The sequence below is a fragment of the Osmerus eperlanus genome, chromosome 23 (genome assembly GCF_963692335.1).
Source record: "Osmerus eperlanus chromosome 23, fOsmEpe2.1, whole genome shotgun sequence".
Taxonomy (NCBI): domain Eukaryota; kingdom Metazoa; phylum Chordata; class Actinopteri; order Osmeriformes; family Osmeridae; genus Osmerus; species Osmerus eperlanus.
This window is the reverse complement of record NC_085040.1, coordinates 1,381,960-1,408,439: the sequence shown is the minus strand read 5'-3', so window position 1 is coordinate 1,408,439 and position 26,480 is coordinate 1,381,960. Positions and strand designations below refer to the sequence as shown.

Below are 26,480 nucleotides of genomic sequence, written 5' to 3'. Positions count from 1 at the left end.
CCCCGGCTTCCAAGGTAGAAGATATTTTTCAAGCTCCTGCCACTAACGGCGACGATATATTTCGACCCACGGCCAGTAAAGTAGAGAACCTCTTTCACCGTGTTTCCTACCAAGTTAGAGGACCCATTCCAGTCCGTAATCACAACAAGCGATGACCTTTTCGGAACTCCAGCCTTCAGCACCAAGGACCCGTTCCAGCCATCCTCGGTTGAAGAAAAGGACTTGTTCCGTGCCTCACCCATCACGCCACAAGACGTGTTCCACACCCCTTCTGACAAGCAGAGGATTCCTTCTATGGTTTCCTTCCAAGATGGAGGATCCTTTTCCAATCACATTTACGAAAGGAGAGGACCTTTTCCAAGCCCAGCTCGCTTCACAGAGGACCCGTTCCAAAAACGTTCCACCAATGTACCTGACCCGTTTCCGGCAAGCCCCTTTGAGTCGAGTGACCCCTTTAGCACACCATCCACTCAGACTCCAGATATCTTCCACACCGCCCCTTCAAAGGGCTTTTTTCAGATGACCCCTGATGCGAAGGTCGGGCAGAATACTCCCTCAGAGAAGAGCTCAGATGTCTTCTCCTCTTCTGAGAAGACTCACCATCTCTTCAAGCTTCCGGCATCCGACCCACAGCCTCTGTCCACCCTGCTCCCTCAGACAAACCGTATGATATTACTCTCACCACCCCTGACGGGACCAAACATTGCATTGCCCAGCCCACCCCCACTAGCCTGAAACATGGAACACTCCAGGCCAGATCCTTATCGCCTATGCCAACCCCAAATGGAACTATCCAGGTCAGACTCACTCTTATGTGTGTTGGGAACCCATGATTTTAAAGAACCTTAAATTGTGAGCAAACTATGACCTAAATGTATCAACATCCAGGTGAACAGTGTGTCCGATCGTCCACAACCAGCACCTCGGACCAAAGTGCACAAGCAGTCAAACCACGTACGTATACAGCAACAATGACAATGACACACAGCCATGACACATACAATAAGCACTTTTTGTTTGTTTTCCTTTTGGAATTCTTTTGGTTGTTTGTGTTTCAGAAGGAGCCTGATCATGCAGCTCCTAGACCAGCCCCTCGTGTCAGCCACACTGCTAAGGTTGGTCCGTGGATGATAGTGGCTAGTTAGCTTCTGTATTAATGCCTCCAGATCAGGGGATGCTAGTGGCTAGTTAGCTTCTGTATTAATGCCTCCTGATCAGGGGATGCTAGTGGCTAGTTAGCTTCTGTATTAATGCCTCCTGATCAGGGGATGCTAGTGGCTAGTTAGCTTCTGTATTAATGCCTTCTGATCAAGGGATGCTAGTGGCTAGTTAGCTTCTGTATTAATGCCTCCTGATCAGTTGATGCTAGTGGCTAGTTAGCTTCTGTATTAATGCCTCCTGATCAGGGGATGCTAGTGGCTAGTTAGCTTCTGTATTAATGCCTCCTGATCAGTTGATGCTAGTGGCTAGTTAGCTTCTGTATTAATGCCTCCTGATCAGGGGATGCTAGTGGCTAGTTAGCTTCTGTATTAATGGCTCCTGATCAGGGACATCCACAGGACGTGTCACTTTCTCCATCCTTGCTGCCCCCTTTTCTCTTTTTAAACTGAATGTAAGATATTCCCACTGTTTCGTCCTATAACGGATGTCGTTTTTGGACTACACATCATCAACCAGTCAGGATCTCTTATGAATGTTACAGTTGACAGTATTAGAGACACAGAGAGACAGAATGTGTGTCAAGTATGTGAAATCCGGATGTACCTGTTGTTAAGTCAATGTGCCATGTGATTTTGTTGATTATGTGATCAAACGCATTCTTGTTCTACAGAACAGCACAGCTGAGGAGGAGGAGGAGGAACAAAATATTTTCACAAACATTCTGCTCATGGGCCAGGTGTGTGACAGTGTGTCAAGAAAATGTCACTTGTAAAATGTATATGTGTGTTTGTGGCTTTACCGTGATGCATGGCTAATTCACTGCGTGTGTGTAGATTTGTCAGGGAACGCAGTGTGTGTGTGTGTGTAATCAACCTGCTCCTGTCTGACCTGTATGTGAACAGGAGAAGTGTGTCGAGGACTGGCCCGAGGACAGCCCAGAGCTGCGCTCAGACTGGAAACCAGTAAGAACCAGTTCATCACACTTCATCCACACGACACTTCCTGTCCTTCACCAGTCACCTGACCCTCAACACACTACATCCACACGACACTTCCTGTCCTTCACCAGTCACCTGACCCTCAACACACTACATCCACACGACACTTCCTGTCCTTCACCAGTCACCTGACCTTCAACACACTATTTACATTTACATTACATTTAGCAGACGCTCTTATCCAGAGCGACTTACAGTAAGTACAGGGACATCCTCCCCAAGGCAAGTAGGGTGAAGTGCCTTGCCCAAGGACACAACGTCATTTTGCACGGCTGGGAAATCGAACCAGCAACCTTCTGATTACTAGCCCGATTCCCTAACCGCTCAGCTACCTGACTCCCCTACATCCACTACATCACTACATCCACACAACCCCTCTCTGTCACCTGTCACCATGCCACTGCCTAATCGCAGTATCTTTCTATCGACTCTATTGACTTGGCTGTCTTCTTGTGGTTAATTTGTTAATCATTTATTTCAATTTCTTATGTCCTATTAGTCCGGCAAGTTCAGACTTCGACGGGAGTCATTGAAGGTAGGGCCATCCCTGCTTCCTCTGAGTTCTTGTTACTGTAGTTACTAGTAGCCAATCTTTCATCTGTCTGTGGGTGTCTCTGGCTGTTTTTCTCAGTTTTTTTTCCTTTCTCTCTCTCTCTCGCTCTCTCGCTCTCTCGCTCTCTCGCTCTCTCTCTTGCTCTCTCTCTCTCTCTCTGGCTCTCTCTCTCTGGCTCTCTCTCTCTCTGGCTCTCTCTCTCTTTCTCTCTCTCAGTTGGAAGTGGACTCTGACAGGGCAAGTGGAGAGGAAGAGAATGGATCTGGAAAACAGAGAACACATGTATGCCCACCACACACACACACACACACACACACCAAGACACAGACACACATCTTCTCCATAGCCTGCCTCCGTCACTCCCTAAAATATGCCCCCCCCCCCTTTTCAGAGAAAGGGGAGGAAGTTCATCTTCTCCAAAATCTCCAGACGAGGGTCCAAGGTAGATGCACGCGGCTGGTCCAGTCTGTCAGTGTTGTGCCGTGTGTTTGACTACTAAGTGCTTGTTGATGATTCTTTGTGCGTTGTAGGATAAGTTTACGGACGACGCGAACGGCAAGGACGGCAGCTTCCTTCAAAGAGGGTCAAAGGTCAGTCAGATGTCTTTCATATCTTGCCAAATGTTGTTTTATAAAAAATGAAAAGTCAAAGTTCTAAAAGTAGTGACGGTGATATATTTGGTTTCCTTGAACATGACCAGGAGGGCTATTTAGATGCAGAAACTCCCAAGAGAGATGTCGATCTCGAGGAGGAGGAACCGAATGGAGGAATGGATGACCGCAAACCGGTATTGTCTAACTCTTGTTCTTGCTTTCTGTTTCTTTGTCTCACTTTTTTTGGTTTTCTTTCTTTCTCAGTTTCACACGGTAGGCATCATGAATTCTCACTTCTTCTGTCCACAGAGGAAACATCTCAAACACAGGGTGAGCCAGCTGCTTCGCAGAGGATCCAAGGTGACTGGTCCATGACGTGTTCAGTCGTTCATTAGTTTGTGCCTAGTAAAAAAAATAATTTCTGTGTCACACAGAAACTCACAATCCCCCTCAAAGGTGCATATCATACACTGTAAATCGGTTGGATTGTAGGTTCATAAACAGAACCGCACAATGCTTTGTTTTAAATGGGTCTTTTGCTAAATATAAATGTAATTCTTTTTTCCATATATTTTCATCTGGCAAAATATGTTCAACACTGATCTTTTTACATACGGGTGTTGCAGGAGCAGAAACGGGAGGACGTTTCAGGGAGTCCCTCTTCCCGACGATGTTCTGAGGTAAACGATCCAAGACTTGTCGCACGTCTGACGAAACGAACGCTGCTCGCACCCCGTCCTCACTCCTTGTTTAACAGGACACCGGCCTGGACGAGGAAGGAGAAGACGAGAACAGCGGGAGCAACGGCCACGCGTTTGTACGCGCCTCCTCTCGTCTTACGCGGTAATGTTGTCAACGTACCTAAACCAGGATGTTTCTGACCTCTTTATCATTTCATCACCGGAACAGAAGACGATAAATAAAGTGAAGGTCAAGTTCGTGCCTCGGAGAGGTTTCTCGATCAGTCATGAAAAGGTGAGAACTGTACAGCAGTTTATGGAATAGTATGGTGTTGTGATGCTTTGTACAAACTGTTTCTGTGTTCATGTAAGCATGGTCCACGTGACTATGCGATTTGGGATTCTTCAACTGTTTCGACTGCCATGTACTGTATTTTGCGTTTTACAGGAGAATCCTCAAGATGATCCCAAATTCACAACTCGCAGAGGTTCCAAGGTACAGTATACATACTGGACATGCATTCACTTGTGTTACAAATGGAAATACGACTCTTAGAATACTTTCTGTTTAACAGTTTCAGGAGAAACCGGAGGAAGAACTGAGCCGTGCTCATGGGTATACTCCGCAGAACAAGTCCCAGGTACAGACCCAATGTCTCGCTGCTAAACCAGTTGCCCCCCGGGGACAAATAAAGTTGAAGAGGGTCTTTTTCCGCTGTGTTGAATCCACAGTATGAGCATTCTTCCTAGGCGGGATTTGCTTGTTGACATTAAAGGGGTCATAGAATGATTTTATAGGGTATTTCACACTGCTCCGTATGCTCATGAGCTGCGCCCTGATTGGTTTGTTTACAACGAGCGAAGCTGCGGTGCAAAGACGCAACATGGCCAACAGCACCCGTTAGCTGTAATACTGTAATAATACTCGCACTTCAGTGTCGTAGCCTAAGCATAACTTTGTATTAGGTGGGTGTGACAAAGGTACAGACCAGAGCCAAATAAGGTGCAGCCACCGAGTTGACGTCAACTCGGTGCTTCTTTGGGAATCGCCCGTTTTACAGCGGCAGTTTCAAATAGTGAGATTTGCATAGGAAAGAGGTGTCATAGGGACTTGAGGTTCTCTGTATGTCCATTTTACCCACCGAACTGTCGTTATTCAACTATGACAAGGTCAACTCGGTTTTGCATTCTATGACCCCTTTAAGGATTGTATAGAAGTTCCCTCCAGAGTCCTGTACGTATGTTCTTAGTATTCCGTTCTTTTATTCCTTCTATTCTTTTGACTTTATTTCAGTCGTGTAGGTTCTTTCTCTCTTTCTTTTTCTCTTTGCTTTCTTTCTTTCTCTTCATATGATGATTTATTTTACAACCTGGAAGGAGGAAAGGGTTCCACCCTCACCCTTTCTCTAAGGTACTGTCATTACATGAAGGGTTCCTGCAGAAGGTTATTTTACAGTCTCATATTCATACAGTATTTATTTGGACAATGTATGTTATTTTTTTTTTTTTTTACAATGACATTAAACATAGCCTTGCAAGATTAAGTGGGAATTCTGTAATTACTGTAAATAAATTCAAGAAAAGTCATTGATCTGTAAATGTTCAGAATGGTTTCCCGGATGCTGGGTCTGCCCGGAAAGGTGCGGACCTCTTCTCTGCCAGGGCGATGGAAGCTGAAGACCTGAATGGAGCGATGGAGGACAAACCGGTAATTCCCTCCCATTACATCACATTCTTTCCCCTCCTCTGTATTCTTCACATGTTGTCAAAGAATGCTCCCCCCCCCCCCCCCTCAACAGAAGAAATCAAACCAATTAAAACTTCGACGCCCCAGTATAAAGACTTCCAAGGTAACAAGACAACAGTTTCTAAGGATTATTTGGTCACATTTCTGTTTAAATGCTGATTAAAGTCCACTCCCTCCCCCAGAGTCCAGATGAGCGGGCTCCAGAGAGCCCTCAGGACTTCTCGCGGCGAAGACACTCCATGGTTGGTCCTTCCAGGACACCGTAGCGACACACACTGCTGAACACCAACGTATGAAGTATCCCAGTCACCGACACCTACTTCTCTCCTCAGGAAGGTTATCTTGACGAAGACCATCTCCAGAAAGGTGGCAAATGCTTCGCGGCAGAACAGTGGAATTACGACGAGCAGAATGGAATGGAGGACTGCAAGCCGGTATTTCTCTCTTCCCCTCTCATCTCCCCCTCTCTTCTCCACCATCTGTTATCGTCTGAGATGTCTGGAGGAGTGACTTGTCTGTCTGATGTCTCCCCCGACAGAAGACGACCTCCAAGTTCAAGTTCCCAAGGCGACGGAAATCCAAGGTTGTCCAGGAAACGTTCCGGCAGGAAGACATGGCGGTCGTTCCAGGTGCCCTCACACCCCGACGAGCGTCGACTGTGAGTCCTGATGTGTTTGTTGCCTGCAGTCTGCCTTGTCTTTGTTAAATGGTCTTTGCACGTGTTTGGTTGTTTGTTTGATTGTAGTGTCCCTGTTTTTCGAATGCATATCTATCAGTGCATAAACAGTGGATGAGATGGGCCCTGTGTGATGCAGTGTCTGTGGTCTGTCTCTATCCTCTCTCTCCCTCTCCCTCTCTCTGTCTGTCTGTGTCTCTCTCTCTCTCTCAGGGGGGCTTCCTAGATGATGGCACTCCTCAGAAGGGTGCTCATCTATTCTACGCAGGACAGAATGTCGAAGACGAGGAGGAAGAATACAAACCGGTATTTTGTCTATTTATTTTTTTCCCTCTCTTCCGCATATTTCTTACTCTCAGTGACCCTGTACTGATAATGTCGTCTTTCTTTATCTAACAGAAGAAACCTACCAACTTTAAAGGTGCTCTTAAAAAATCCAAAGGAGGGAAGGTAAGAGAGTTTTGTGTGTGTGTGTGTGTGTGTGTGTGTGTGTGTGTGTGTGTGTGTGTGTATATATATACATGTGTGTGTGTGTGTGTGTGTGTGTGTGTGTGTATCACTGCCTTCTGATCACTAATACTTGTTTGTTGTTCTCAGAGTCCGAGAAGAGGGGTGACTGGGCCGCCTGGAGCTACCTCTAGTGACTACTACCATTCAGAGGCTGCTGAGGTAACTGTCTGTCTACCCTGGCTGTCTGCCCTGTCTGTCTGTGTAGTTTGTCTGTTTTGTTTGTCGTTCTGTCTACGTTCTCCCTCTGTCTGTCCTGTCAACCGTCGCCAGCGACAACGGAGGTTTAACGAACAACTGGGCGACACAGGGACGGAGAGAGGTGTAGAAACACACATGATCAGGAGGGACACGCGTGACAGACTTGGTTCACAGGGCCACAACCCTTCCCTATTGGCAACAACAGTAGTATAGGCGGTTGTTGTTCTGTTGATACCGAGTGAGCTATCACACATTCCAGACAGAGAGCACCTGAGTGTATCCATCATGTTCTGACAGAGGCCGCTGGGCTGGTTCTGCGGCATAGCTGGGGGACGGGGTGAGAGATGAGCTTAGCTTAGCTTAGCATCCACTGTGTTTCACCATCCTCTTGTACATAATTTTTTTTTAATCGCTACTCTTGCCGCGGATTCGTGTTCAGCACCTCTGTGTCGCCGACCGTCTCTGGAGGAGGGGGTCCCTTACTGAATTGCTCCTCAAGCTTTCTTCCAGAGTTTTTCTGGTATTTTCTCTTGTCTTCCTGGATGGTTTAGGTTGGTCTAGGTGCGGTTCTGGGCGTATGTGAAGCCTTCTGTGACGTTGCTTGTAAAAAGGGCTATACAAATCAAATTTGACTTGGTTCAGCTAAGCTTTGGGGTGACTAGTCATGGCCTTGTCATCCTTACTCAGGAATTCATTCAGTGTAGTTAAATGTCACAGAGCCTATGTTTTATAAGAGGCCTGAAAGGAGATATTTCGAGCATGACTGTCACAAACACAGAGGCCTCTCCCTTCAAACACCGCTCCTAACGCATTCATCTTTATTGTCTACAGAAATAAATGTTCAAGGTATATTTCTGGGCCTTTTTCATGCTTTATTAGACATATTTGAAGTGTGACAGGAAAGGCAGGGAGAGAGGGAAGAAGACATGCAGTGAAGGGCCAAGGCCGGATCAAATCCCAGGCCGCTGGGATGAGCCTACATGGTACCCACACTTATCCCATGAGCTACCAGGCCGCCCCCTCAATATACAGTTAGGTCCATAAATATTTGGACATTGACACAATTTATCATTTTGGCTCTGTATACCACCACAATGGATTTGAAATGAAACAGATGTGCTTTAAGTGCAGACTTTCAGCTTTAATTTCAGGGTATTTACATCCAAATCAGGTGAACGGTGTAGGAATTACAACACATTTTATATGTGGCCCCCCCCCTTTTTAAGGGACCAAAAATAATTGGACAAACTAACATAATCATAAATCTAATTGTCACTTTTAATACTTGGTTGCAAATCCTTTGCAGTCAATGACAGCCTGAAGTCTGGAACCCATAGACATCAACAGACGCTGGGTTTCGTCCCTGGTGATGCTCTGCCAGGCCTCTACTGCAACTGTCTTCAGTTCCTGCTTGTACTTGGGGCATTTTCCCTTCAGTTTTGTCTTTAGCAAGTGAAATGCATGCTCAATTGGATTTAGGTCAGGTGATTGACTTGGCCATTGCAGAACATTCCACTTCTTTGCCTTAAACTCTTTGGTTGCTTTCGCAGTATGCTTCGGGTCATTGTCCATCTGCACTGTGAAGCGCCGTCCTATGAGTTCTGAAGCATTTGGCTGAATCTGAGCAGATAATATTGCCAGAAACACTTCAGAATTCATCCTACTGCTTTTGTCAGCAGTCACATCATCGATAAATACAAGGGAACCAGTTCCATTGGCAGCCATACATGCCCACGCCATAACACTACCTCCACCATGCTTCACTGATGAGGTGGTATGCTTTGGATCATGAGCAGTTCCTTCCCTTCTCCATACTCTTCTCTTCCCATCATTCTGGTACAAGTTGATCTTGGTCTCATCTGTCCATGTTGTTCCAGAACTGTACAGGCTCTTTTAGATGTTTTTTGGCAAACTCTAATCTGGTCTTCCTGTTTTTGAGACTCACCAATGGTTTACATCTTGTGGTGAACCCTCTGTATTTACTCTGGTGAAGTCTTCTCTTAATTGTTGACTTTGACACAGATACGCCTACCTCCTGGAGAGTGTTCTTGATCTGGCCAACTGTTGTGAAGGGGTTTTTCTTCACCAGGGAAAGAATTCTTCTGTCATCCACCACAGTTGTTTTCCGTGGTCTTCCGGGTCTTTTGGTGTTGCTGAGCTCACCAGTGCGTTCTTTCTTTTTAAGAATGTACCAAACAGTTGATTTGGCCACACCTAATGTTTTTGCTATCTCTCTGATAGGTTTGTTTTGATTTTTCAGCCTAACGATGGCTTGCTTCACTGATGGTGACAGCTCTTTGGACTTCATATTGAGAGTTGACAGCAACAGATTCCAAACACAAATACCATACTTGAAATGAACTCTAGACCTTTTATCTGCTCCATGTCAATGAAATAACGAACTCCCTTTATGAGGGAATAACATACACCTGGCCATGGAACAGCTGAGCAGCCAATTGTCCAATTACTTTTGGTCCCTTAAAAAGGGGGGGGCCACATATCAAATGTGTTGTAATTCCTACACCGTTCACCTGATTTGGATGTAAATACCCTGAAATTAAAGCTGAAAGTCTGCACTTAAAGCACATCTTGATTGTTTCATTTCAAATCCATTGTGGTGGTATACAGAGCCAAAATGATGAAAATTGTGTCAATGTCCAAATATTTATGGACCTGACTGTAATTGTTGACTTCATTATAAATGACTCGACAAGTAAAGACTTTTTAAAATTGTTTGAGAAGGCAAAACATGTTTATGGAAACAACAAAGACATCCATCTGTCCATCTCTCAGGCGGAGTGGTGCTCAGCCCAGATGGACGGGCGGCTGCCAGGGGGTCTGGAGGGCGAAGAAGAGGAGGAGGAGGAGGAGGAGGAGGAGGAGGAGGAAGAGGAAGGGGTGAGTTCTGGTCCCAGGTCTACACTTATGGGGATTGTAATGCCAGAAGGCCAGCCCTGCCTATTAGATTGGCGTCACTAGAGGAGTGTAACACATGCGACGTTGAGAGAGTGAGGTGACACTCACTCACATGGTCTCTCCTCCCCCAGGACACCGACAGCTTGATGGAGTGGTGGAACACCGTGGAACGTGAGTTGCACACACACACGGTCGACGTACATGCACTTCTCTCACACACCATACAGACAGTGACTCGCTCACACACGCTTGTTCTTGAATTCTCTCTCTCACAGACACACACACACACACACTCAGTCTCTCACACACTATAACGTTCTGATCTTGTCTCTTCAGAATGGGATGAGCTGCCCTCGGATGATGAAGACAAGACTCTGAAAGTGGATGAGACCAAGTGTGTATTTCTCTCTCCCTGGACCAGTCAAGCCTTAGAACCGTCTAGAACCACCAGCAGGCTGTTCCTCTCCATAGCGTTTCCTTGGTGGATGGTGTCTAATGTTTCTAGAGATAATCCTTCCTTCCACTCCTCTCTTCTCTGCATCCACTCTTTCTCACGACCTCCTTTCCATTCCTGTCTCCCTCTTTCTCTCTCCCTCTCTTTCTGTCTCTCCCTCTCACCCCTTTGTCGCTCCCCCTCCCTTTCTGCATCCCTCTCTAACCCTCTTTCTCCCCTCCCCCTGACCCCTCCCTCCTGCAGGTCGTTCACCTTCCTGGCCGAGAAGGTCCACCGCGCCCTGCGCGTCTTCAACAAGCTCTACACCGAGCGCGCCGAGGTCCTCTGGCAGCACGTCATGACGCTGGGCGCCATCGCCGAAGACATCAGCAACTTCCACCGGAAGGCCAAGATCGGCAACATCACCGGCGGCACCACGGCGGCCGTGGGCGGGGTGGCGGCCATCGCCGGCATCGCCCTGGCGCCCGTCACGTTGGGCATCTCGCTCATCGTGACGGCGGTGGGCATCGGCGTGGCGGCGGCGGGCGGGATCACGACGGCCACGGCGACCATCTCGGACAACGTGAACAACATGCAGGACTGCAAGAAGGTAGGAGCGTCGGACATGTGGGCGACAGGGTAGAGGGAGCGAGTGAAGTAGGGGAGGGATGGATGTCTGGATTTGACACGCTACCTCGCCTGTCCGCCTGCCCACCTCCCTGTGTGAGGGTGGACAGACGGACGGATAGAGACAGTAGACAGACTGTCCCTGTCCAAGCGGGTGAGGACGGACGGATGGACAGATAGAAACAGTAGACAGACAAGAGTCCCTGTCTGAGCGGGTGAGGACGGACGGATGGACAGAAAGAAACAGTAGACAGACAAGAGTCCCTGTCCGAGCGGGTGAGGACGGACGGATGGACAGATAGAAACAGTAGACAGACAAGAGTCCCTGTCTGAGCGGGTGAGGACGGACGGACAGATAGAAACAGTAGACAGACAAGAGTCCCTGTCTGAGCGGGTGAGGACGGACTGATGGACAGATAGAAACAGTAGACAGACAAGAGTCCCTGTCTGAGCGGGTGAGGACGGACGGATGGACAGATAGAAACAGTAGACAGACAAGAGTCCCTGTCTGAGCGGGTGAGGACGGACGGATGGACAGATAGAAACAGTAGACAGACAAGAGTCCCTGTCTGAGCGGGTGAGGACGGACGGATGGACAGATAGAAACAGTAGACAGACGAGTCCCTGTCTGAGCGGGTGAGGACGGACGGATGGACAGATAGAAACAGTAGACAGACGAGTCCCTGTCTGAGCGGGTGAGGACGGACGGATGGACATATAGAAACAGTAGACAGACAAGAGTCCCTGTCTGAGCGGGTGAGGACAGACGGATGGACAGATAGAAACAGTAGACAGACAAGAGTCCCTGTCTGAGCGGGTGAGGACGGACGGATGGACAGATAGAAACAGTAGACAGACAAGAGTCCCTGTCTGAGCGGGTGAGGACGGACGGATGGACAGATAGAAACAGTAGACAGACAAGAGTCCCTGTCTGAGCGGGTGAGGACGGACGGATGGACAGATAGAAACAGTAGACAGACAAGAGTCCCTGTCTGAGCGGGTGAGCTGTGTTGCAGGCGGAGGTGGTGCTGCAGGACTTTGAGGCCAGGCTGGAGGACTTGGCCAAGGTGCTGAGGTACATCGTGCAGGGCCTCTTCAAGCTCAGGGTGCACTCCCTCCTCAGAGCTGGCACACAGCACTACTCTGGAGACTGGGAGGTGAGTATGCTCGCCTTCTTACCCTGTGTTACGCCCTGTCGCTGCCTGTTTTGGTTCCTGTTTGCCTCACTTTCACTGTGCCGTAGTTGTGAGATTTATGGATGGTAATTCCCTTTCTATTTGTTGTTCAAGATGCTGAAACATGTGTAGCATCTTTTCCTAAATTTCCCTTTTCTGTCCTATGCCTCTTTGCCCTGATTGTAATGTATCAGATATTATGAAGTAAAAAGAAGTTACTCTTTCTGTCCGACTACCTGTCCTCCTGCCTTCTCATCTGTACTTCTGCCTGTCACCCTGCAGGTGAGACGGGCCGTCCAGATGGTCAGCCTCGTGGACCGGCCTGCTCTGCGAGCCGGGGAGGTGACCGAGAGCTTGCTGACGGCCGTGAGGTCCCTGTTCCAGGGCATGGACAAGTACTTCACCAAAGACTCACGGGAGTTGAAGAAGGGATGCAAGAAGGAGGTGGTGTCCCTGATCAAGTCTCTGGCCCACCAGCTGCACCGAGGGCTGGTGGAACTCAACGCCATCCGGGAGGAGCTACAGGATGCCAATGGGGGGCCGTGACAGGAAACTACAACTCCCACGATGCAGTGTGTTGTAGGCGCCTTCCGAATCTAGATATTTCACCCAGAGCTCATTTTGAAGATAAAAAAAAAAATACAATAAAAGAATTCTGAAGCTTTAGAAGAACCACTGTTCCCTTTTCAGAGATATTTTGCATGGACTGTGTGCGGATGTCACTGCCATAACACTTGAGATTTGTTATTGTGCTGGAATGCCCTCTGCTGGTCAAATAATGAAATGCTTTTTGGAAAATAGTCGCAGACTGCTTTCATGCAGGTTTTTTACTTTTAAGCAAAAACTGTACGAGGTGTCTGGAGTCTCGTTGTGTTTAGATATGGGGGGAAAGAATGAAATAGTTTGGCATGTTTTTGCACAGTTTAGAAATAGACCAAGTTTTTGCACATTCCTTTGCACAAATGTTGTTGATGATGTAAGCAGTGGCACATGATCCAGCAGCTGATTTTAACACATTTAAAAGTGTAACGAGTGCCGTATGTGTGTGTAATTAAGTGTGATAGTTCAGTTCCATCTTGTGTTTAACTTCGAATGTTGTCTGTAACTTATACCACATGCTCTCTTATATGTATGTTCACAGGCCAGTTAAGAGTCCTGGCAGATTGCTACACTTGAATGTTCATACTCCATAACTTACAAAAAAATATATACAATTTGATACAAATTTGAATAAAGATTAATATTTTGAACTGATAGTCTGAACAATGCTTATGAAGGGAGTGGTATCACAATTGATGGATGGACAAAGAACCATTTGACAACATTTGAATGGATTGGACGTCAATGTTGACAATGTAGGCTACTGCAGTCAACTTTTTTTGTGAGTGGGCTTATGAACTGGCCCTGCCCACCTTGAGGTGCTTCTGTGAAAACAATGGGCATGCTTGTGGGAGACTCCTCCATTACAGCCCTCCAGTGCTGGTATTGTATAGATGTAGGTCGCGGTTTTTTAGTTTCTTTAAACCTCGCTTGTAAGAAGAGTAGAGTATTAACTAGTCGTCACATGAGCACGTCAGTTTCGCTAAACCAGTTTCACTGTTCAGAAGGGAAGTGACGGAGCGTAGCTCGTCGTTTTAGCTTGTCACTGTTTTGAAAACTTTTTGACTTAGCCTTTTACCGAATCAGCTTGCAATCATAAGGTAAGCGTTGTTAACTTAAATCGCCTTGAAAGTCCCAGTGATAAAGTTTGAACTTACAAATCAGAATTTATTCCGGTCGTTTTGTTTTGACACTAGTGGTAGAGCACTGTCAGTTATGGTATAGAAACAATATATAGACATCACGTTCGCAAAACCGTCGACGTCAGCGACAGTATGGACACCTACCTTTCAATGTTTTTAAAGTCATAAAACGTATTGACAGTTAAAATATGCTAGCTCTCTATAAACCCAAGCTGCCATTGTGAGAAAATACCTAGGGAGAAAGTCGTGAATCACTGTCATACAAAACACCGGTAAGCCTTTGTTATGAGAGTCTTTGACACTGCATGCATTGTAAGCCATAACAAGGTGTGTGTGCGTGTGCGGTCATGTGTGTGCGCGCGTGTGCTTCCTTAGGTCAACATGAATATATTCAAAAGGGACAAGGTCACCTCAGCCAGCCCAGTTGTGCCACAAGATCAAAGCACAGAGGTAAACACTGTTTACCTGAGTGTGAGGCGATGGTGGAGGGGAGTGATTGTGTGAGAGGGTGATTGAGTGAGAGGGCGATTAAGTGACACAAAGAGAGAAAGTAATTCCGGTATTAAGTTTTCAGTTCCCTTTTTACACACACACACACACACAACAGTGTTTCCCCTAGGTTTACAGCTTTGGGGGGGGGACCATGTAGAGACAGAAATGACATGCCGTCGTGATAACATAAGGCCATTTAGTTTGTTTAATAAAAGAGCAAGCTATAGACCGGTTTTATAGGAAAAGTAACCTTAAATGACTTATTTTGTGATCTGGCGTTATATATATATATATATATATATATAAAACCATTTTTAATTAACTTGACCTTCCAGGGGGGGGCGGGGGTGCCTTGGGGGGGCGGGGCGCCCCCTAATATAATGGTAGGGGAAACACTGCACAAACACACACACACACACAGTGTTTGCTGTTGTAGGCAGGTCATGCGCCTCCTCTGGTATTAACTGATGTGCTGGTGGACTTCCAGGACAACACCAGTGCTGTGAAGACTGAGCTCCCTACAAACACTAAGGTAGAGCAGAGTGACTTACAAGACATTTCCTCCATCTCTAATGTTGCGGTTGTAACCGTGTGTGTGCCTGTATGTGTGTGCACATGCATGTGTGTGTGTGCACATGTGTGTGTTTCCTACAGGGGACAGGAGTGATGGGAGTCATTCAGAGGGTGAACCCGTTCAGATCTCCTGCCCAGGTAGACCCCCTGGGGTGTCTCTGCTGGGTACAGTAGCATGCAGTACTGATATGTCTCCAGCAGAGGTCAGCTTTGCTCCTGTCTCCTCTCTCTCTCTCTCTCTCTCTCTCTCTCTCTCTCTCTCTCTCTGTCTCTGTCTCTGTCTCTCTCTCCCTCTTTCTCTCTCTGCTATCTCTCTCCCTCTCCATCCTTCCCTATCTATTTCTCTCCCTGTCTCCCTCTCTCTCTCTCTCTCTCTCTCTCTCTCTCTCTCTCTCTCTCTCTGCTGTCTCTCTCTCTGCTGTCTCTCTCTCTGTCTCTCTCTCTCTTTCCCTCCATCCAGAGCTCCTCTTCGGCAACAAAGGAGTCAACAACTGCAATTCTCTCTACAGACACCAAACAGGTGGGATGAAGATGATGATGATGAGGAATACCTTATCATTAGCAACGCTGGCATATAATACAATAGAACACTCAGCAACATAACAGAACGATAGAGTGCAGTAGAACGGAACGCAATACAACTGAATAGATCAGAGCATAATACAGTTCGACATGATATAATTCAAAGGAACTGCAGTGGAAGCAGTCTGTTCCAGAGAGGACCCCTCTGTTTGATTGAACACTTTTGGAGTTTTTCAGTTGGGTAACCTTCATTGTGTTTGTGTTGCAGAACCCTGGAGTGTTGAAAGGAGTTTTTCAAAAAGTCAATCCGTTTAAATCTTCCACACCTACACAGGTAAACACACAGACAGGTAAGTAACCAGATAGTTACACACTAGGGTTGCACAAACACAACTGCTACTGGCTCTGTGCCGAGGTACATATTCTTTAGCAGCGGTGTCACTTTTGGAGCATGCTCCTCTGCATGCTGGCAGCGTGCACATGAGCCCAAGTCCACATGTTTGTATCATGGCAACACTAGTACACACACGTACATTCTGGCACACACAGATATGGTTACAGCAAGTTCCCTCACCGTCCATTATTTCATAAAGAGTGCCTCTGAAACCCATATATCCCTTTTACTGTCTCTTGGTTTTTCACTTGGTACCTTTAGTTTATCATGGTTTGTGACCTGGTACCTGTAGTCCATACTGATTTGTCATATTGTACCTATAGCCTGTAATGGTTTGTCACCTGGTACCTGTAGTCCATACTGATTTGTCATATTGTACCTATAGGCCATAATGGATTGCCACCTGGTACCTCTAGTCCATACTGGTTTGTTACCTGCCTTTGGTCCATGCTGGTTTGTCACCTGGTACCTGTGATCAAAACTTGTTTATCACCTTCCTGTGGTTTGTCACCTGCCTGTGGTTTGTCACCTGCTGCCATGGGTCCATTCCGGCTGCTTGTGTGTTCCAGGTGAAGGGGGAGGAGTCTCACACAGACACTGTGGATCACCAGGCAACCAATAAGCTGCCAGTAACCAAGCAGGTCAGACCAGCTGACACAGACATCTACATAAGAAACAATGTTTCCTTTTATTTCAATTTATGAGGTAGGGTTTGACCCCCCCAAAAAAAACCCTAACCCATAAATAATAATAATTGACCTGTTGTGTTTGTCAGAAGCCTGGGGCGTTCAGTGGAATGATTCAGAAAGTCAATCCCTTCAGGTCCAACCAGCCAAGCCAGATTAGGGTTAGTTTACCATAACCTGGGACTGTTTCAAGGAATGTTCCGACAGGGCGTGCGTGTGTATTTGTTTTTTTTAAATTAAACTCACGAGGTGTTGCAATGGTTTCATTTCTACCATTCTGCCTCTCCTCCCCTCATCTCCCCTTCCCTCCTCCAGGACAGCTCGTCCCTCGACAGTGACCTGTCCTCCAGTGCTGATAGTTTGGTTGGGAACAACAACATCACAGAGAAGAATGTACTGATGATAATGACGATAATAATGAAGATGATGATAAAAAGATGTTATGGAGGATGGTCAAGAACATTTGTAGTGCTTCCCTAAACGCCAGCTATGTGACTGAACTATTGAAAGCCTACCTTGTTGCAGGTTGTCTGGTACACTGATGGTGAGGACGCAGGTAGTGGTGTGGAGGCCCAATCCCTGGAAGAACCAAACACCAGGGTAGAGAAAGGGTTCTGCTTGTCTAGTTTTTAAGTTTCTGATTTTCAGTCCGAGGGAAAGTTTTTTTTCCAGACGTGGGTGTGTGTGTGTGAATGTGTGTGTGCATGGTCTTGTTTAACTCCCTTTTTCAGAAGGTATTAACAGTTTTAAGGTTAAGATTAGAATGAGTGTTAGTGTTAGAATTTCATGAAGGGTTAAGGTGACTGACACATGTCTACCTGTCTCAGGATGCTGGCACCAGCCAGTCTGTCGAGCCGTCTGCAGTGTCAGACCCTGGTGAAGGGACCCCTGTGGACTGGGAGGACGTATGTTTGTATTGTGACGCCCTAGAACCCGCACTGCACCAGTCCTTATGTAGACACCATTTTGCACGGTTTAAGTTAATACTCCACTGTGTGTTTGTGTGTGTCTGCTTGTGTGTGTGTCTGCATGGGTGTGTGTGTGTGTGTGTGTGTGTGTGTTATCCTCAGGATGAAGAGGGTCTTCTGGATTGGTGGAGGACAGTAGAAGGTACAAAGGCCAAAGTCGTCACCAAACATCTCCATGTCCACCTGTTTACAATACTGTTCACAGTACATCAATCCAACATACAGTATAACATTACCTACAGACAGGGTGGGGTTTCTCACTTCTAACCTGCCATTACAAAGTGTTTTTGTGGCATTTTTCCTGTTCCTGTAGGCTGGGAGGAGTGGAACGAGGCTAACCCGTTTGAGGAGGATGAGGAAGTAGAGTAAGTTTGACTGGGTATGGAGTTCAAAGGTCATCGCGACAAGTTCTGGAAAGGGGAGTTTGTCGCGATCGAAAACGACTTTTGGGCCCCACCCTCCTCATTCCTTTGTGCTTCTCCTTCTCTCTCTCTCTGTCTGTTTTCTCTATCCCTCTTTTCTCTTTCCCCATCTCTCCCTTTCCTTTTTTTGCTCACTCTCTCTCCTCCTTTCTCTCTCCTTCTCTTACTCTCGCTCTCTCCCCTTCTTCCTCTCTCCCTCTCTTTCCCTCTTTTATTCTAGCTCTCTCCCTCTCCTTTTCTATGGCTCTCTCCCTCTCTCTCTCCCTCTCCTTTTCTATGTCTCGCTCCCTCTCTCTCCCCTGTTTCCTTTTAGTCCTCCTTTACCTCTCTCCTCAAGTTCAAGGCAAACTTTAGTATCCCACAAGGGGAAATTCATGTGGTCATCCATGTCTCATTCTTCCCCCTTCCCCCTTCTCTCTCTCTCTCTCTCTCTCTCTCTCTCTCTCTCTCTCTCTCTCTCTCTCTCTCTCTGTCTCTCTCTCTCTCTCTCTCTCTCTCTCTCTCTCCCTGTCTCTCTCTCTCTCTCTCTCTCTGTCTCTCTCTCTCTGTCTCTCTCTCTCTGTCTCTCTCTCTCTGTCTCTCTCTCTCTCTCGTCTAGGGCGGTGGAGGCGGTGGCCGACCGCGTCTTCATGCCGCCCGCCTCTTCGTCCGCCTCTTCAACCTCCGCGGCGCGTCGCTACAGCAACGCATCCTGGAGCTTGCTGTCGTTGGCCGACGCGGCCGACCTCTTCCACAAGAAGACGATGAAGGCCAGCGTCGGAGGAGGGGTCCGCAAGTGTGGCAGGAAGCATCACCACCATCACCGGCCTGATCCTGGCGCCCTTCACCATGGGGACGTCGCTCATCGTCACGGCGGTGGGCATCGGCGTGGCGACGGCGGGGGGCGTGGCCTCCGCCTCGGCGAACATCACAGACACGATGCACTCGAAGACGGACAGGAAGAAGGTGGAGAAGATGATCCAGGACTACCAGGAAGAGATGAGAGACATCAAGGAGTGTCTGGACTTTGTGCAGGTGTGAGGGGGGATACAAGCACACACATAACCCAACTCTCAGTCTCACATTTCTGAAACTCTGAATCTCTCCGCCTGTCTGCGGGAGTCAGGTGGCTGAGCGGTTAGGGAATCGGGCTAGTAATCTGAAGGTTGCCAGTTCGATTCCCGCCGTGCAAAATGACGTTGTGTCCTTGGGCAAGGCACTTCACCCTACACCCTCGGGGAGAATGTCCCTGTACTTACTGTAAGTCGCTCTGGATAAGAGCGTCTGCTAAATGACTAAATGTAAATGTCTGCCACCACCATCTATTTTCACCTCTCTGTCTGTCTGTCTTCATCCCTCCCTCCCTCCCCCACCGCCCAGGTGGGCATGGCGACCCTGGAGGAATGGAACTTTGAGCAGTACGCAGACAGCATCAACAAGAACCACCTCAACCAGAACGTCAAGCACGTGATGAAGGAGGGCGGGCGGGCCGGCAAGGCCTTGCTCATCAACACGGAGAGCCTGATCAGCACCGTGCAGGTGCTGAGCGTGGCAGGGGGCGCCGCCAAGGCGGTCCAGGTGATGAGCGTGGCCACGGGGTGATGTCGGGCCTCTTCCTGGCTCTCGACGTCTTCTTCTGGCCAAGGACTCGCTGGAGCTGCGGAAGGTCAGGGATGTTTTTGAATTTATTTCAAAAAAATGTTTAAAAAAAATTAAGCTGTTGATTTTTTATATTTTTTATTTAATTTGACTGAGGTGAAAATGCGTTTGTTTGTAATTTCAATTGTTCCAGGGTGCCAAGACCGAGTTTGCGGCCAAGATCCGTGAGGTGTGTACAGACCTCCAGAAGGGTCTCCTGGAGCTCAACCATATCAAGGAGGAGCTGCAGAAAACCATGGACGGGATGGAGGTGGAGGAGGTGGAGGTGGAAGAGGAGGAGGAGGAGGAAGACGAGGAGGAGGAGAAGGAGGAAGAGGAGGAAGAGGAGGACGAGGAGAGGGAGGAGGAAGACAAAAGAGAGGAGACGACAGAGTTTGATTCTCTGAAACCAGTTGAGCTGGAGGAGTGAACGGACAGTGGAGCAGGAGTTAGGTGGCTGAGCGGTTAGGGAATCGGCTAGTAATCAGAAGGTTGCCTGTTCGATTCCCCGCCAGGCCAATGACATTGTGTCCTTGGGCAAGGCACTTCACCTTGAGCAGATGTCCACGTTTTCTGCCAAAAATGAAATAATAAGCAATGTTCTGATGTAGCTAGTGGTACAGTCCAAAGTAAAAAAGAAATTTAAATAGCTGTACAAACATACTGTGACAAAAGCGAATGCAATAGTGGGATGTAGAGTGAGATGTCTGAATGTAGTGCCTCAATCGATTTAGTCTTAAAAAGGCTAGTTTTCAAAAGTCTGTTTTTTACACACTAGCCTAGTATCTTTTAGATACAAAATTATACTGTAAATAACATCGTAGTCTTATGCTAGAGAAAAATGTGTTACCGATATTATTATTTATTTCATTTATTTACCTACTTCTACTGTAGATAAACAAGAACATGTTTTTCTGTACTAGCAAGTAAACACAATTTTTAGGAGCTCTGAGACACTAACTGTACCTTTTGAGGCACCAACATGCAGAGTGGAGAAAAAAATCTATCAACACTACTGGGGCTCTCAGCCAGTTAAAGGAATTCAAGTAATGAAGGAACTGACGAAACAATGATAAAGCGAAATTTACCCTCCATTTCCAGTTAAATGTTTCCCCATTTCATTTCTGTGTACACTGTTTGTACCTTGCTTTGAAAAAAAGCGTCTGCCAGATAAATAAAATGTCAGTTTCCCTGTGGTTATCTGCTTTCATTTCAATGTTGATCTAATCGTAAAATGTACCCACGCTCTTCCCTCTAAGAGTTCCCTTTAAGTGCCCCTGTGACAATGAGCTTGGACCCTCTTGTGGCCCCTCTAAGTGTAGAGTCTGAATTATTATAAACACGGTATTTTTCCTGTTAATACCTGAAATGCAGTGAAGAAAATTAAATGACAACAATAATGTCAACAATCTAAAACATACCTGTTTTTTTAGTTTAAGAATAGAACTAAACGGAATTGATTAGCGTGTAACGCTGTAAGACATGAGACATTAGTTGTGCAATGTGTCATGGCGTAACCGTGGAGCTTTGTAAACGTTTAAGTTCAATGAGACGGCGGGTCATCACCTGAATGAGTGACAACGTAACACATTTTGACAGCCGTTTCAGTCCATTTCACAAACTTCTGATGAAACCTCAAGTTACTTGTGATGGGCTTTTGAACCAGCAGAACAGCATTTTTGCACACAGCGCTCCCCATCTACAGTTTCAGCCTCACCCAACGACACACGCTCTTTTATGTTGTGTAGGCTTATAGTGGAAAATATTTTCTTAACTGAAATGTGTAAATGTGCTATTTTTATGGAGTTAGAATTAAATAAGGTTCGGGAGGAGTTGACACCACAACTCCAATCTGACACTTCATCTGCACCTGATTACCTTATCAATGACACACCTGATACTCATTAGCTAATCCAATGTATAACTCATGCCAGCCTGTAGCCTAAATACAAACTCGCTGTACCAGCCACACAAGTGTCTCTACGTTTGCATCCCACCGCATCCCCATCGCCTCCCCGCCATCTCCCCCGCCATCTCCCCCTTCTCCTCCTCTACTCTCGAGCTCCACATCTGCTGGAGGGGCACTGGAGGCACCTTGAGGGGGTCGGCAGAGCTCAGAGAGGCCCAGTCAAGACCCCAGCGCTCCTCTGCCACATCCAGAGTTTCCTGCCTGCTTCACGATCACTAACTCTCTACATTCATTTCTTCCTTTAAGTAAAAAATTAAGAATAAACATTTCCGGTGTGGTTTTCTGAACTTGTCAATTGTCGGTTGAACTACACCGCTTGTCGGCTTTTAGCTGAACTGTTTGATTTGGGAATGGGTGTGTGTGTAAGGGTGATCTGGCCACACCACCATTCAAACCAAATCTACAGTCTAGTGTCACGGGTCTGTAAGAGCCGTAGCCACGCTCCGTCTGACAAGGTAGTTTGCCACTCACGGATTCGAACTCTCGGCCTCCGACTTGCCAAGCGCGACCACTACCAACTACGCCAAAGAAAAGCTAGCTCATTCCGTTACACTAGCTCACATACACACAGATACAGCATCACCATGGAACATGGAGCTCCAATTTGACTACCCTAACTCGCTTTCACATGTATAAGAATATATATAGCTATAAACACTGTGACTATCAGTGTTTGGAAAGAAATTTGGTTTAACATATCCTATTTAGGGGTGCAAACACTTGATTACACAAAAGAATATTAGGCTCATTAAGATTACATAACACTAGAGTAGCATCACAGCTTTGATGATTTACAAACAATGAACGTGTATCTGTTATTTCATGGTGCTCTGACATCAGAGTCATAGGACATTGTTTAAGGAAACACACGTATTCACGTAACACTAAGAATGTTTGTTCACGCACCCACTGCCGGCATCTACTCATGACCAAACTATTTACCTTCTTATCGACATATACACTGTGGTATGTGTATCTGTGTTCGTGTTTGTCTATGTTGCAATAGGGGCATTTCAGAAGTGCATGCCGCGTGAGGGTGTGTTTTTTTTTTTTTTTTTTTTTACTAACGCTCGATTTAACGCATCCATTTGAATATTGTCCATTTTCGCTTAATAGCTGACCACTTTCACTGATATCTGATCTCCAAGACATTCAGAACTGGTTTTCAGTCTGCTTCTAGATTCGAGAGATCGATAAACCTAGATTAGGCCATGGGTAGGTAGGCCATGGTATGCTTTATCCATCCCCTGGGTGAAGTAGTACACGTGCATAGTGATGAAGAAAGAGTTTTGTCCGTCTCTTCATAAACGGAGTGACTAAGTTCAGTTGAGTTCTGGATTTTAATACGTATTATCAATCTGCAGATTGGGAGACAAAACCAGACCTCTGACAATAAATGACAACACAACACCAGGCTTGGGTCTCAATCATGTCTCTCTCAGCTCCGAAAGCCGGAGGACCATCTTTTATAGGGCACAAGAATGTAAACATAGATTGTGACAGTCAGGCAGTAATGACGTTTCAACAGTCTCAGAGAAAGAGATTCACTGCTCCCAACACATGACAACTCTCAGACTAAAGAGTTCATAGTTGGAGCTCTCCTTGTAGTCATGACAAGGGACGTTTAGCTAGTACTTTCTCCTGACCCCGAACATCTATTAACCCTGACACATAAACTCTATTATACATAAACACTATACTCTTATTAATAGCAAGTTTACATGAGAACGTACTAACTAGTATCCGATGACTAGTTCTATTGATTAGTGAATAATGTAAGCACACAGGAAATCCCAATTTCTTCCACAATAGCCAATTACTTTTGTTGTGTGTCTAATACATGGGTTCCAAAAACGGACTCGAAAACCTGTGAAAACTCTTAAGGAAGATGTTGGCCAGTTTGAGATTTGTAAAAAGCACAGTCAAGTAGCCTACTGCAGTGCAAGTAGGCCTATTAATATCCGAGAACCTGTCAGATTAACAGATCAGGTCACAGAAAATTACAGGCTACAGTAGTTCTTAAGAGTTTGTTCCGTGTTACGGAGGCAACAAACAACAGCTCTACAAAATAAATAAAGATCTGGCTTTTAAACGAATTACAGTTCAATACCAGTCTTTGAGTTTAAGAGCAAATAAAGGAACGAAACGTTGGGTAAGGCCGAGATAAAGCCATACAGTGTGGGCATTTACAGTAGTTAGACCGGTTCTACAATGTCCGCTCAACTTCACATTATGCGATGCAATCACAAGGTGTAATCACTTGCAATGTTTTATCATCCTCTAAAAAAACGACGCAAATGGTTAACCTTTAACATTTAAAATAATTCTGAGTAATTAGACTATGCTGTTATGCTATTATTTATGAATTTTTGAACACATAGGTAGGCCTAAATGATTCTTGGTTCCTAAGTATTTAAAAACGTAATGTTTAATTAAGTTTAGTTAATGTTAATGTTTGGAAATGTGATACAGGAAGATCTGTCTTCAGAGAACGGTTGGCAGTGACTCAGCAAGGCATTGTCATGGGATAATAGGAGGGACACAATTATTTTTCAGTCAAACCCTCCTCGAAACACAAGATGTCGAATTGTCTTTGTACCAATAATAGAAAAAAAAAACGTCACCATCCTCCATCCCATTCCGACCATTTCTCCTCCCTCTTTTTCGCACCCTTCTAAAGTGTTAAATACCGGCTTCAGATCCCACAACCGAACCAAAGCACCCGCCGAGAGCATCTCTGTCACGCGCACCTGCATCATCTCTGAGAAGCGTCTCCCTTTTTCACTTGAACTTTCTTCATCAGGAGGCTATTCACCTCAAAACCCACATCAAAAAGGTAAATATTGTGTGGTCCATGTAAAATGTAGCATTTAATATTGCTATAGAGCTTCTAAAGATAAAATGTTAAACTTACTGTAAGTGTCAGGTTTATCGAGTTTACACTTAAATGTACTTTAACATTTTTACAAGAATAATGATTCTTATTTGGTTCTTAACTAATATAAATCATCAAACACATAGATTTTGTCTGTCCCCCATTAGTTTTATTTTACATATTTGCTTCCTTTGAATTCAGAATCAGAATCAGAATTCGGGTTTATTCGCCATGTATGTTATACAAACACGGAATTTACTGTGGCAGGGAGGTGCAACACTAAACATATACGAATCTTTAATTAAGTAAAGGTACAGAAGTTTAAACTATTCCTAAGAACTAAACAATCTAAGAATAAAACAATTTAAATATAAAATAAAATATAAAAAATAAGAATAAGCTTGTCCCTACAAGAGACCTATCTCAAACATCTGCTTTGTTGACTTACATGGTAAAAATAAAAGGTATAAATAATTGAATTAAATTAAAAAACGTTTCCCCTCCTTATAGAAATGGACAGCAGACTAGTTATGGTTGTGGCGATGGTGGCATTGGCCTGTCTGTCGCTGGGGGCAAAGGCACAGAACACCACAGAGGCAATGAATGCCACATCTGCTGCTCCTACGGTGTCCCCTGTGGCCACCGATCCCATGAACACAGCTACAAACAGGAGGATCCACTATGGCCACAGGTGTCCCTGCAACAGGAGGATCCACTATGGCCCCAAGTGTCCCTGCAACAGGAGGATCCACTATGGCCACAGGTGTCCCTGCAACAGGAGGATCCACTATGGCCACAGGGGTTGTCCCTGCAACAGGAGGATCCACTATGGCCCCAAGTGTCCCTGCAACAGGAGGATCCACTATGGCCCCAAGTGTCCCTGCAACAGGAGGATCCACTATGGCCCCAAGTGTCCCTGCAACAGGAGGATCCCACTATGGCCCCAAGTGTCCCTGCAACAGGAGGATCCACTATGGCCCCAAGTGTCCCTGCAACAGGAGGATCCACTATGGCCCCAAGTGTCCCCTGCAACAGGAGGATCCACTATGGCCCCAAGTGTCCTGCAACAGGAGGATCCACTATGGCCCCAAGTGTCCCTGCAACAGAGGATCCACTATGGCCCCAAGTGTCCCGCACAGGAGGATCACTATGGCCCCAAGTGTCCCTGCAACAGGAGGATCCACTATGGCCCAAGTGTCCCTGCAACAGGAGGATCCACTATGGCCACAGGTGTCCCTGCAACAGGAGGATCCACTATGGCCCCAAGTGTCCCTGCAACAGGAGGATCCACTATGGCCCCAAGTGTCCCTGCAACAGGAGGATCCACTATGGCCCCAAGTGTCCCTGCAACAGGAGGATCCACTATGGCCCCAATGTCCCCTGCAGACAGGAGGATCCACTATGGCCCCAAGTGTCCCTGCAACAGGAGGATCCACTATGGCCCCAAGTGTCCCTGCAACAGGAGTCCACTATGGCCCCAAGTGTCCCTGCAACAGGAGGATCCACTACCATCCAGACCACCCACTCCGTTCGTCAGTAATACCACTGTTGAGACTTTCACGGTTAGCAAACATATACAAATACAAACACACCTCACCATCTCTCGTTTTCTCAAACATGCTAAACCCCGTCAGTTATATGGATCGTTCTCAACCAGTGTCTCCCTCCCTCTCTCCCTCTCTCCTCCCTCTCCCCCCCCCCCCCCCCCCCCCCCCCCTCTCCTCTCTCCTCTCCTCCTCCTCTCTCTCTCTCTCTCTCTCTCTCCTCCCTCCCTCCCTCCCTCCCTCCCTCCTCCCTCCCTCCCTCCCCTCCTCCCTCTCTCCTCTCTCTCTCTCTCTCTCTCTCTCTCTCTCTCTCTCTCTCTCTCTCTCTCTCTCTCTCTCTCTCCACACGTCTACAGTCCAACATCACCAGGATTTCTGCAAAAAGAAGAAGTTTTGTGGCTTCCGAGCC

At 46.5% G+C, this 26,480-nt stretch overlaps 4 protein-coding genes across 4 annotated transcripts in view; 3 read left to right on the top strand and 1 right to left on the bottom strand.

The window, feature by feature from the left end:
* The window catches only part of LOC134009572 (mucin-2-like), a 202,174-nt gene that overhangs the window by 165,626 nt on the left and 10,068 nt on the right, over positions 1-26,480 (bottom strand). The window lies entirely within an intron of this gene.
* On the top strand, positions 7-20,879 carry LOC134010084 (uncharacterized). The gene is given in 44 exon segments (XM_062449952.1): positions 7-797; positions 889-954; positions 1,059-1,115; positions 1,832-1,897; positions 2,064-2,123; positions 2,659-2,694; positions 2,929-2,994; positions 3,104-3,154; positions 3,243-3,302; positions 3,413-3,499; positions 3,615-3,665; positions 3,932-3,985; positions 4,063-4,122; positions 4,215-4,280; positions 4,434-4,481; positions 4,561-4,626; positions 5,592-5,693; positions 5,785-5,835; positions 5,915-5,974; positions 6,065-6,166; positions 6,271-6,390; positions 6,622-6,714; positions 6,808-6,858; positions 7,006-7,077; positions 9,910-10,014; positions 10,164-10,203; positions 10,369-10,426; positions 10,730-11,075; positions 12,109-12,249; positions 12,550-12,810; positions 14,385-14,459; positions 14,989-15,033; positions 15,156-15,212; positions 15,865-15,930; positions 16,560-16,631; positions 16,992-17,069; positions 17,504-17,630; positions 17,958-18,009; positions 18,665-18,772; positions 18,816-19,080; positions 19,426-19,642; positions 19,645-19,680; positions 19,683-19,711; positions 19,838-20,879. Coding segments are annotated over 44 exon segments (4,026 nt in total). The 5' UTR covers positions 7-770; the 3' UTR covers positions 20,114-20,879.
* LOC134009600 (uncharacterized) lies at positions 13,745-18,804 on the top strand. The gene is made up of 14 exons (XM_062449152.1): positions 13,745-13,967; positions 14,385-14,459; positions 14,938-15,033; positions 15,156-15,212; positions 15,535-15,594; positions 15,865-15,930; positions 16,560-16,631; positions 16,766-16,837; positions 16,992-17,069; positions 17,202-17,276; positions 17,504-17,581; positions 17,747-17,786; positions 17,958-18,023; positions 18,665-18,804. Exons 2-13 carry the CDS (start codon positions 14,391-14,393, stop codon positions 18,011-18,013), a joined length of 819 nt encoding a protein of 272 aa, XP_062305136.1. The 5' UTR covers positions 13,745-13,967; positions 14,385-14,390; the 3' UTR covers positions 18,014-18,023; positions 18,665-18,804.
* Positions 25,127-26,480, top strand: part of LOC134010083 (uncharacterized) — a 4,494-nt gene continuing 3,140 nt past the window's right edge. Inside the window, exons 1-3 of the mRNA XM_062449950.1 lie at positions 25,127-25,583; positions 25,667-25,902; positions 26,010-26,089. Of these exons, the coding sequence (XP_062305934.1) occupies positions 25,127-25,583; positions 25,667-25,902; positions 26,010-26,089 (773 nt within the window). The remainder of the gene's footprint in view (positions 25,584-25,666; positions 25,903-26,009; positions 26,090-26,480) is intronic.

Excerpts from the sequence above, each read along its gene's own strand:
- LOC134009600 (XM_062449152.1), top strand. The coding sequence starts at position 14,391 with ATGAATATATTCAAAAGGGACAAGGTCACCTCAGCCAGCCCAGTTGTG. Across the intron at positions 15,213-15,534 it reads CGTTCAGATCTCCTGCCCAG|AGCTCCTCTTCGGCAACAAA; the intron begins GTAGACCCCCTG and ends CCCTCCATCCAG. Across the intron at positions 15,595-15,864 it reads TCTCTACAGACACCAAACAG|AACCCTGGAGTGTTGAAAGG; the intron begins GTGGGATGAAGA and ends TTTGTGTTGCAG.